A 12,326-nucleotide genomic window follows, 5' to 3' on the forward strand; every position below is an offset into this window, starting at 1 on the left:
TATATAAAAGTACAATCTCATTTTCTCAACACATTTGAAATTTATTATAATTGAAACTTTACATCGACGATTGCACTCAAACCACAAAAACCGGTCCTGCCCGTGCCACACGTATGCGTGCGTGCACGCGGTAACCTGGAAGTAGTATTTGCGTGTGCGCTTTGTTACTTATTTTTGGATGCCCATATGTTTAACATGTTTATAAATGTTATGAAATTATTTCAAAACGATCAAAAATATGCAAATGCAGAGACTGAGAGCCGGGCGAGCGTGTCGTGTTCTAACGTCTCGTTCATTCGCCTGAGGTGATTGACCACACCACCAGACTTTTATATAAATATGATTTTATTTATACGCATTTTTCTATAGTTACTGTTTCAAGTTATTTTTTCTTAACTGTTTTACGAGTTACACAATTATATTTCTTGTTTTGTTTAATGTTAAAATTATTCTACTTTAATAAATTAAGAATTCTATAAGATACTGGAATAATAAGCAATCTTACATAGCGTTTCCAGCTCGGTTCCCAAGCCCAGGAACTTCTTCATCGTCTGGTGTTGATTCACTGTTTTCTATGGACGGACTCCGTGATGCCGACTTCTGGAAAACAATATTTCAGCCGCAAATATATATTAAATGTTCTGTCCCTTTCACATTCATTGAAATTTATGGAAAAGGTGTAATCGACTTCAAAAATGAGAAATTTTGATGGAAACCTGAAATGCTAGATTTAGTTAGTGTATTGTCCACATATTTCTAGAAAATCGAGATTATAATTTGAATCTGGCATATGTCATAGAAATATAAGAGTTATTTTAAAAGTTATATATTGTTTTTTTTTTAATTCCTAGAACACGTTACATAAGAATGGTATACGCTCAGGTATGTACGCTCCGTTTTGTACGTTCCGCATTTGCCACGAGGCACTATAACCGTTTATGTTTCTAATAGGCAAGTAGGTGACTCTTCTGTGCCTGACACACTCATTCACGCATATTTCTGACGATGTTTTCCTTCATCGTATCTACTAGCGACGCTTAAGCCACTAGACCTACTATAACCTAACTGCAGGGTAGACCAGAGAAGTGTGGACTGCGATTTGAGATAACAGCCATATTAAAGTTCGTTGTATACGTTGTATTTGTAAACGTCTATTAAGACTTACCGTTTGTGAGAACCCATATGGCGCCGAATTGGTGGAAGGCGAAGCACCCGGTAGAGGAGAATCAGAAGGGGACGAAACACTGGAGGCACTGTCATTTGTCTGAAATAACCCCAAAAATGTAAGACGAAAGATCAAAGGAATCCAATCCACACAAATGGACATAATATTTATTTATTGTGTCTGTAAACATTACATGATAATGGGTTGGACGGATACATAGATTTTTCTTGTCTGTTCATATGTCTTGCCAATCAATCAATCAATTCTGCAAGCCAGTATTTTAATTGTTTTATAAAGAATCATATTGTTACGAGTTCGGATAGAAAATTCCGTATATTTCTTCAAGGGTTTATTTTTTGATGAGGAATTTATGAGCACAAATTAATCGCAGAAATGCACTTATTACACACAAAATAACTTAATTATGCACACTTTACACAGCACTTTATCACTTCGATGTTTCTCTGTAAGTAGTGGAAAAATCTAGCAGTCGGCCCGTCTTCGTAACAATATGATTGTCTTCGAAATTCCATAAATTCGACCCTCATGTCGTGATTGAAAATTGAAGCGGCTCTATTCTATGAGAATGTGCAGAAACCGTCTCAGAACTGAGTGTATGGTTTCAATGTGGGTTTTGTAGAAATTTAATACTATCTATTAACATATGACGTATAATTTTGCGTGGACTAGAGATGGTGTTGACACAACGGTAATTCGTCTTTTAAATACAAAAAACATGTCGTGTAGCCATTGTAAGATTGTCCTTTTATGACATGTGGGTTATGTAACCTAACATTAGTTAAGTTACAGATATGTTAGTTAAAAATTGGAGTCAAATATTAGCAATCATAGCACTTGAAGCCAAAATGAATCCTTTAGTTTTTCCCACAGTCGTAAATTGTAATATCATATTCTTGTTTCCGATAATGTCCAATTGTTAGATTACACTTATATTCTTTACAGTTAACATAAGTGTCACTTTAATGCAGCGTCGCAACCAATAAATCTAATATTAGTTATAAGCTCATGTTTTAAATAATAAAAACCAGTTAACACTCATCTTCAAAATTTCATTAAACATATCAACAACAAAACCACCGAACTTAACTCATGTCAATTTTATTTATTTATAAACTTGCAGTCAAATGACAAATTTACAAGGCTAAATGAAAAGTCAACTCAACAGCATATTCTAGAACGTCAATCACTTATTGTAAAAGACTAGGCAACTGTAGACGTAACCAATTTGATGTTTTAACACACTTGCAAAGAAAAACACTTTTTGAACGAATTAAAGCTATGTATTATTATTAAAAACTTATAAATAATTACATAATACATTTAGTCGATACCAACTCCGTGGAAATAAATACAGATAACACAACTTTCTCTACAGCTGTGATTATTTTTGACATTCAACACCTTTTGTCTTCAGTCACCGTGACTTACAAAATTACGTAAAATAATTATAAGTTTATAATAATACATAGCTGTATCCGTTCAAAAAGTGTTTTTCTTAATGTGTAAAAGCTATTTTAACAAAAGACAATACACTTGCAAAGGTTCTATTGAATGCCCTGACTTATATATTTTAATATTTTTCGATTTTCGGGATTTGTGCTTCGAACGTTCACTAATATTAAAGCCATCTCAAGTTAGAAGTATGTTGGAGTGTAACTCGTCTGGGCTACGCAAGAAGCTAAATACTGCCTTATGTTCGAGCCATACAGTATAAATTTGCACAACACTACTATAACAGACTGTATGGTGTCTATTTCTACAATCCTTTAATATACCAAACATTATTTGTCTTAGGGATGGTGGGGTACAGTTGTTTGGAAACCAGACGGGATTTACAGTTGGCCTACTACGTAATAAAAGTCTTGGGGGGTGTGGGGCGTGCAACCCAAGTGTGCTCCAAGAACTGGGTTTCTTTGTACCTATGGGATATGAGCGATGGCGAAGGTATATTTGCGATACCAAGGGCAATTATATTATTATATTGGGATATTTTATTATTAATTATTTAATGTTTCTCGACATTATCGTATTAGCATAAATAAACTAAATATTTCACAGGCCTTCTTCAGATTGTAACACAAATACAAATAGCGATCTCGTAGTAGCGGAAAGTCTAACTAAGCCGGACTATATATATTTTAAGTAAATATAATGTGAAAATACCTCCTCTCCAGTGGGTAGTTCCTTCAAGTGGTTCAAGGCGGCGTTGAGGTCCCTCAAACAGGGGGAACTCCACATATTCGCAGGAAGCGTGCGCAGTTTATTATTTGACACATCTAGACTCGTCAGAGCTGGGAGAGAGAAAAGGTCCGGTGGTAATTCTTCGAGGCGATTATCCTGAAAGAAACATTTGAATGGTTCAATCTTTAAGTCAAAAACCCATTAAACCAGGGTCGGTCATGCTGGAGACGCACGTTGCTAGCGTTTTGAATGTCCATGTACGGTAGTATCTCTTAACATCAAGAGAGGATATTCTTGACCCCCCCCTATGAAATGCGCCGTAACGTTTCTATATCCAATAGTAAAACATTTCGTGACCACCCCCAGTGACTCTTTATACCTGAAACTTACCATTATGTGGTGTAAAGTACTGGAAAGTGGAAAATAATACTAACAATAACGCGTATTTCAATCCCCGCTCCGCATCGTAACTTTTTACAAGAGGACCCCCCCCCCAAATTCGTTACGTAACACTTGAACGCCGCCTATGTTTAAATTCGCACGGGCGAGTGTTACGCCAACTTATTATTTCGGGGTCCGTGATGGCTACATACCGGATTTTCTCTTGCGACCAGATTGTGAATTCAGTAAGGACCTTGCGGTTCGTATCAACAAATTGAACCTGTTGCATTGAATAAACAGGACGATATTAGCGCCCTTCAAGGAGCTTACCAATTTTTAAAATGCCGGCAACGCACTTGGGAGCCTTCTAGCAATGTGAGAGTCCATGGCGTTATCACTTAACATCAGGTGGGCCTTCTGCCCGTTTGCGTCCTATTACATTAAAAAAATACTGGAGTCGTCAACGATGTCGAAACACCGTCGTCAAAAACATAGCCAACAATTCTTCGAAGGATCTTCAGCTCAAAAGTAAGAAAGGCGAGCTCGTCCTTCTTGCTAAACGCCAAGATTTCGGTATCATATAAAATCAGTTTAAAGGCCAAGATCTCGGTACCATATAAAAGCAGTTTAAATGCCAAGATTTCGGTATCATATAAAAGCAGTTTAAAGGCCAAGATCTCGGTACCATATAAAAGCAGTTTAAAGGCCAAGATCTCGGTACCATATAAAAGCAGTTTAAAGGCCAAGATCTCGGTACCATATAAAAGCAGTTTAAAGGCCAAGATCTCGGTATCATATAAAAGCAGTTCAAAGGCCAAGATTTCGGTACCATATAAAATCAGTTCAAAGGCCAAGATCTCGGTATCATATAAAAGCAGTTCAAAGGCCAAGATTTCGGTACCATATAAAAGCAGTTTAAAGGCCAAGATCTCGGTACCATATAAAAGCAGTTTAAAGGCCAAGATCTCGGTACCATATAAAAGCAGTTTAAAGGCCAAGATCTCGGTACCATATAAAAGCAGTTTAAAGGCCAAGATCTCGGTATCATATAAAAGCAGTTCAAAGGCCAAGATTTCGGTACCATATAAAATCAGTTCAAAGGCCAAGATCTCGGTATCATATAAAAGCAGTTCAAAGGCCAAGATTTCGGTACCATATAAAAGCAGTTCAAAGGCCATGATTTCGGTATCATATAAAAGCAGTTTAAATGCCAAGATTTCGGTATCATATAAAAGCAGTTTAAAGGCCAAGATCTCGGTACCATATAAAAGCAGTTTAAAGGCCAAGATCTCGGTACCATATAAAAGCAGTTTAAAGGCCAAGATCTCGGTACCATATAAAAGCAGTTTAAAGGCCAAGATCTCGGTATCATATAAAAGCAGTTCAAAGGCCAAGATTTCGGTACCATATAAAATCAGTTCAAAGGCCAAGATCTCGGTATCATATAAAAGCAGTTCAAAGGCCAAGATTTCGGTACCATATAAAAGCAGTTTAAAGGCCAAGATCTCGGTACCATATAAAAGCAGTTTAAAGGCCAAGATCTCGGTACCATATAAAAGCAGTTTAAAGGCCAAGATCTCGGTACCATATAAAAGCAGTTTAAAGGCCAAGATCTCGGTATCATATAAAAGCAGTTCAAAGGCCAAGATTTCGGTACCATATAAAATCAGTTCAAAGGCCAAGATCTCGGTATCATATAAAAGCAGTTCAAAGGCCAAGATTTCGGTACCATATAAAAGCAGTTTAAAGGCCAAGATCTCGGTACCATATAAAAGCAGTTCAAAGGCCAAGATTTCGGTACCATATAAAAGCAGTTCAAAGGCCAAGATCTCGGTACCATATAAAAGCAGTTTAAAGGCCAAGATCTCGGTACCATATAAAAGCAGTTTAAAGGCCAAGATCTCGGTATCATATAAAAGCAGTTCAAAGGCCAAGATTTCGGTACCATATAAAAGCAGTTTAAAGGCCAAGATCTCGGTACCATATAAAAGCAGTTTAAAGGCCAAGATCTCGGTATCATATAAAAGCAGTTCAAAGGCCAAGATTTCGGTACCATATAAAATCAGTTTAAAGGCCAAGATCTCGGTATCATATAAAAGCAGTTCAAAGGCCAAGATTTCGGTACCATATAAAAGCAGTTTAAAGGCCAAGATCTCGGTACCATATAAAAGCAGTTCAAAGGCCAAGATTTCGGTACCATATAAAAGCAGTTCAAAGGCCATGATTTCGGTATCATATAAAAGCAGTTCAAAGGCCATGATTTCGGTATCATATAAAAGCAGTTTAAAGGCCAAGATCTCGGTATCATATAAAAGCAGTTCAAAGGCCAAGATTTCGGTACCATATAAAAGCAGTTCAAAGGCCATGATTTCGGTATCATATAAAAGCAGTTCAAAGGCCAAGATCTCGGTACCATATAAAAGCAGTTCAAAGGCCAAGATTTCGGTACCATATAAAAGCAGTTCAAAGGCCATGATCTCGGTATCATATAAAAGCAGTTTAAAGGCCAAGATCTCGGTATCATATAAAAGCAGTTCAAAGGCCAAGATTTCGGTACCATATAAAAGCAGTTCAAAGGCCATGATCTCGGTATCATATAAAAGCAGTTCAAAGGCCAAGATCTCGGTACCATATAAAAGCAGTTCAAAGGCCATGATTTCGGTATCATATAAAAGCAGTTCAAAGGCCATGATTTCGGTATCATATAAAAGCAGTTTAAAGGCCAAGATCTCGGTACCATATAAAAGCAGTTCAAAGGCCAAGATTTCGGTACCATATAAAAGCAGTTCAAAGGCCAAGATCTCGGTACCATATAAAAGCAGTTTAAAGGCCAAGATCTCGGTACCATATAAAAGCAGTTTAAAGGCCAAGATCTCGGTATCATATAAAAGCAGTTCAAAGGCCAAGATTTCGGTACCATATAAAAGCAGTTTAAAGGCCAAGATCTCGGTACCATATAAAAGCAGTTTAAAGGCCAAGATCTCGGTATCATATAAAAGCAGTTCAAAGGCCAAGATTTCGGTACCATATAAAATCAGTTTAAAGGCCAAGATCTCGGTATCATATAAAAGCAGTTCAAAGGCCAAGATTTCGGTACCATATAAAAGCAGTTTAAAGGCCAAGATCTCGGTACCATATAAAAGCAGTTCAAAGGCCAAGATTTCGGTACCATATAAAAGCAGTTCAAAGGCCAAGATCTCGGTATCATATAAAAGCAGTTCAAAGGCCAAGATCTCGGTACCATATAAAAGCAGTTCAAAGGCCAAGATCTCGGTACCATATAAAAGCAGTTCAAAGGCCAAGATCTCGGTACCATATAAAAGCAGTTCAAAGGCCAAGATCTCGGTACCATATAAAAGCAGTTCAAAGGCCAAGATCTCGGTACCATATAAAAGCAGTTCAAAGGCCATGATTTCGGTATCATATAAAAGCAGTTCAAAGGCCATGATTTCGGTATCATATAAAAGCAGTTTAAAGGCCAAGATCTCGGTATCATATAAAAGCAGTTCAAAGGCCAAGATTTCGGTATCATATAAAAGCAGTTTAAAGGCCAAGATCTCGGTATCATATAAAAGCAGTTCAAAGGCCAAGATTTCGGTACCATATAAAAGCAGTTCAAAGGCCAAGATTTCGGTATCATATAAAAGCAGTTCAAAGGCCAAGATTTCGGTACCATATAAAAGCAGTTTAAAGGCCAAGATCTCGGTACCATATAAAAGCAGTTTAAATGCCAAGATTTCGGTATCATATAAAAGCAGTTTAAAGGCCAAGATCTCGGTACCATATAAAAGCAGTTCAAAGGCCAAGATTTCGGTATCATATAAAAGCAGTTTAAAGGCCAAGATCTCGGTATCATATAAAAGCAGTTCAAAGGCCAAGATTTCGGTACCATATAAAAGCAGTTCAAAGGCCAAGATCTCGGTACCATATAAAAGCAGTTTAAAGGCCAAGATCTCGGTACCATATAAAAGCAGTTCAAAGGCCAAGATTTCGGTATCATATAAAAGCAGTTTAAAGGCCAAGATCTCGGTACCATATAAAAGCAGTTCAAAGGCCAAGATCTCGGTACCATATAAAAGCAGTTCAAAGGCCAAGATCTCGGTACCATATAAAAGCAGTTCAAAGGCCATGATTTCGGTATCATATAAAAGCAGTTCAAAGGCCATGATTTCGGTATCATATAAAAGCAGTTTAAAGGCCAAGATCTCGGTATCATATAAAAGCAGTTTAAAGGCCAAGATCTCGGTACCATATAAAAGCAGTTCAAAGGCCAAGATCTCGGTACCATATAAAAGCAGTTCAAAGGCCAAGATCTCGGTACCATATAAAAGCAGTTCAAAGGCCAAGATCTCGGTACCATATAAAAGCAGTTCAAAGGCCATGATTTCGGTATCATATAAAAGCAGTTCAAAGGCCATGATTTCGGTATCATATAAAAGCAGTTTAAAGGCCAAGATCTCGGTATCATATAAAAGCAGTTTAAAGGCCAAGATCTCGGTACCATATAAAAGCAGTTCAAAGGCCAAGATCTCGGTACCATATAAAAGCAGTTCAAAGGCCAAGATCTCGGTACCATATAAAAGCAGTTCAAAGGCCATGATTTCGGTATCATATAAAAGCAGTTCAAAGGCCATGATTTCGGTATCATATAAAAGCAGTTTAAAGGCCAAGATCTCGGTACCATATAAAAGCAGTTCAAAGGCCAAGATCTCGGTACCATATAAAAGCAGTTCAAAGGCCAAGATCTCGGTACCATATAAAAGCAGTTCAAAGGCCATGATTTCGGTATCATATAAAAGCAGTTCAAAGGCCATGATTTCGGTATCATATAAAAGCAGTTTAAAGGCCAAGATCTCGGTATCATATAAAAGCAGTTTAAAGGCCAAGATCTCGGTATCATATAAAAGCAGTTTAAAGGCCAAGATCTCGGTACCATATAAAAGCAGTTCAAAGGCCAAGATTTCGGTACCATATAAAAGCAGTTCAAAGGCCAAGATCTCGGTATCATATAAAAGCAGTTTAAAGGCCAAGATCTCGGTACCATATAAAAGCAGTTCAAAGGCCAAGATTTCGGTACCATATAAAAGCAGTTTAAAGGCCAAGATCTCGGTATCATATAAAAGCAGTTCAAAGGCCATGATTTCGGTATCATATAAAAGCAGTTCAAAGGCCATGATTTCGGTATCATATAAAAGCAGTTCAAAGGCCAAGATCTCGGTACCATATAAAAGCAGTTCAAAGGCCATGATTTCGGTATCATATAAAAGCAGTTTAAAGGCCAAGATCTCGGTACCATATAAAAGCAGTTCAAAGGCCAAGATTTCGGTACAACACAAAAGCAGTTATCCAAATCATAAAAATACCTGCAAATATAGTTCCTGCAAAACTGGCGCTGTATAAACACTGCTGCTTTTCTTGTCCCTCTTTTTTCTTCTCCCTACGTCATAGTCTTCTTCAAACGGATCTTTTGCTGTTGGCAGTCGCTCCAGCTTGTTTTGAGCGGCGTTCAAATACCTAGAATAAATAAATTTGGTTTTGTCGAGTTCGTCAATTTTGGCTAGATTTAACGACGTTTTCAATTTTTTTTTTTAAGGCAACATCCATTCAGGTACTTAAACTTTCTAACTATACAGAATTTGGTTTTATAGTTTTTGAGTTTACTATGTGTATACAGGGAGACGCGCAACACATTAATTTATTAGATTTTCTCAAAAAAATATTAAAATGGTTGTCTAAAGGATCAGTTTAAAATATTCTCTTTTAGGTAAAAATTCTGGAACACAAATAATTAAACAAAATACTTCATTAAATGGTTTAATTACCGGTTATAAAAAAGACGTGTGTGTACTTACGTACACGCGTTATACTTCTTTGGCGTAACAAGAGAAAAGTCTTTTCAAAATTTTTATCTTTCGCCTTATTCTAGAAAAAACGACACTGACAATAGAAAAAAACTAAAATGTTTACTATAGCTAACTTCAGGGTGTCGGTTTCTTGCGACGGTGTGCACGCGCATCGTAAAAATGTACTTTCATCATTTTTCCCTAACGCCCCAAAATTGCATTTAGAAGTAGAATTTCAAAAAAGTGTATGTAATACGCGTTAGAATGTACAGTTTGCTTTATTCTTCTACGTTTGTAGAAATAAAAAATATGAATATGAAATGAAATCGTCAATACAGTTGTCAGTTCTCACGCAACCATACGTAGATGTCCTTACTTTTTTTGTTGGAACTATTTGTGAAATAAAATGTTAACATATACTATAGATATTTAGTTACAACATATAGCTAACTTCAGGGTGTCGGTTTTATGTGATGGTGCGCGCGCGCATCGGACTAATTTACTCTCGTCACTTTTCCTTAACGCAACAAAAAAAGTATAACTTCAGAAGTTTAAAAGAAAACTTGCTCAACTTATAGTAAGTAACTTACAAAAATTGTTCTTTCGATATAATTTACGAAAGCACCAACAAAAAATCATTAAGCACAACCTTCCTTACCTCAAGCTCATAAGCGAAAACAATTCCCTTGGCAGTTCTCTCAACTCGTTGTTAGCTACCTCGAGTCTCGTCAGGGCCAATAACGCGTTGCCATTCGTGCATAATTTTGAATTCACACGAGATGCAGCTGCACGTAACCAGCTCATACTGAAAACCGAAAATTACAAATTTCAAAAAACATTCAAACAATAATAATAATAAATTTCAGCGTGCGTACACACAAACTGTCTATAGTCACCGCATTTTAAACTGAGTCGTCGGGCAATAAATGTCACTGACAGTGGGAATGTGGACGCAATGTAACACGTTATGGATACTTGCGTACACACTCTGACTCGTGATTGGTCGTTACGAGTAATGGTTCTTGTTTTTCTACAAATATAAGATTGTTTGTTATGAGACTCATTACTTACGATGCGTTACACAATACGCACAATTGAGAATTTATTTTCTAACGTGGTTTTAAAGAAATTAAGTGGTGACATCAACGCTCCAACTCGGGCTGTAATTCGCCGAAAGTATTGGAAACTGATCCCAAGAAAAAAGCTTGCGTCCCCGTTATCGATATGCACCTCTACAATTCTGACGCACGTCACACACACCTCTCCATAAGACTTGTAAGTGAGAACGAGATAGACAGCTAAATATGAGTTACGTCCGGAAACCTCAGTTCATAATGAACTTTAACAATATTCGACTGAGTACAGTCATTTATTGTACTGAAAATACTTCATTACATTCTGCGTAAAAGTGAGGCCGGAATTTCCGAAGGACCACCTAGAAGTGATCAGTATGAGCCTGGATAGATATGCCCGAGGCACTGCAAGAGCATGGAAATCCCAACAGGAACCTAAAGGCGTTATTATATTAAACGCGGAAGGCCCTTAGCAACCATCCTTAGGTATCACACCAGCTACAGGAGGAAACCACAAATCTCTTCAGTATTTAGTTTATCGCGTTCATACAGATGCGGGGATCTTAATATATATAACCAAGTCAGGTTCTAACACTTATAACTTGAGAAGGGCTGGAGCGAATTTTATTAATTAAAATTATTTTTTAATTTTAGTAATATACTTTTATACACAAATCTTCGACGACTTGACATACACTGTAAATTTTTACCATTATTTTTTTTTTTTTTGCGTCTGATGTGCAAACTAACTGTTATGGTCTATGGCAGAATGACCAGCATAATACTGAGCCAGGGCCAGTTACAACCACAACACACATTACACACTTAAACTGCACTTTATTCCTTTCGTCCGAAACCACCACGTTTCGTTCGGCCCCCACTCTCGAACGTCAGTCTTTGACGTTAAAAGGTAAAAGTCAATGTCACAAACACACAGACCTCTTGCTAAAACAGCCCGAGCTGAGCTGTAAAGGCCCTTAAGGAGCGAGATTCCAAAAGAAAAAAACACAGACCTCACTCAAACGCCACCTGAAATGCCAGCATTTGACTAATGGCCGACATACATACATACCGCAATCTGGTCAGTTGACACCTCAACTCCCTCCAGTTGATCATAACAGGTGTTGATGGACATCTCGCACTGAATGACAATGCTGTGTCAGCGTCTTTTCCGGATATGACCGTCTCGGAGATCGCTGACTTGTTCAGCTTATACTCGGGATCCGGGTAAGCCTGGATAACCACTTGGTACTATATTGAAACTGGATTTGTATGTAAATCATCTTCATATATAGGGTGTTAACTTTTAAAATTAAGTCCATGAATATAAGTTAAGTATCGAATATCTAAAATTTGAATCCATTCAATAAAAAAAAATCAATGGCCGTACAACCTTCTTAGGTGTGGGCCACATATTTATGTATCTGTTTTTGAAGTATTTCCGAACCAATTCGACTCAGGGTCCTTCAAGAAAAAAACGTTCAAATTCTTAAAAGGCCGGCAACGCACTCGCGAGCCCTCTGGGATTGAGAGGACTCCACGCGATGGACTCCTAAACTACTAAACCGATTTTAAATTAACTTGGCACACCGTGAGCAGTGTGGTCAAACTTAAGAGATAGGATAGCTTAGATCTTTAATTATAGTCGCAATTTTATTTTAT

General features: G+C 37.3%; 1 protein-coding gene across 5 annotated transcripts in view; it reads right to left on the bottom strand.

The window, feature by feature from the left end:
* LOC123717966 (leucine-rich repeat serine/threonine-protein kinase 1) overlaps positions 1-12,326 on the bottom strand; it is a 72,218-nt gene that overhangs the window by 37,556 nt on the left and 22,336 nt on the right. For all 5 annotated transcript variants that reach the window (XM_045674256.1, XM_045674255.1, XM_045674258.1 and 2 more), the window contains 6 exons: positions 11,737-11,897; positions 10,250-10,396; positions 9,112-9,262; positions 3,350-3,523; positions 1,166-1,264; positions 506-600 (listed from right to left, as the gene is read on the bottom strand). In XM_045674256.1, coding sequence (XP_045530212.1) covers positions 506-600; positions 1,166-1,264; positions 3,350-3,523; positions 9,112-9,262; positions 10,250-10,396; positions 11,737-11,897 — 827 coding nt within the window. The remainder of the gene's footprint in view (positions 1-505; positions 601-1,165; positions 1,265-3,349; positions 3,524-9,111; positions 9,263-10,249; positions 10,397-11,736; positions 11,898-12,326) is intronic.

The sequence above is a fragment of the Pieris brassicae genome, chromosome 14 (assembly GCF_905147105.1).
Source record: "Pieris brassicae chromosome 14, ilPieBrab1.1, whole genome shotgun sequence".
In the NCBI taxonomy this organism is placed as follows: Eukaryota; Metazoa; Arthropoda; class Insecta; order Lepidoptera; family Pieridae; genus Pieris; species Pieris brassicae.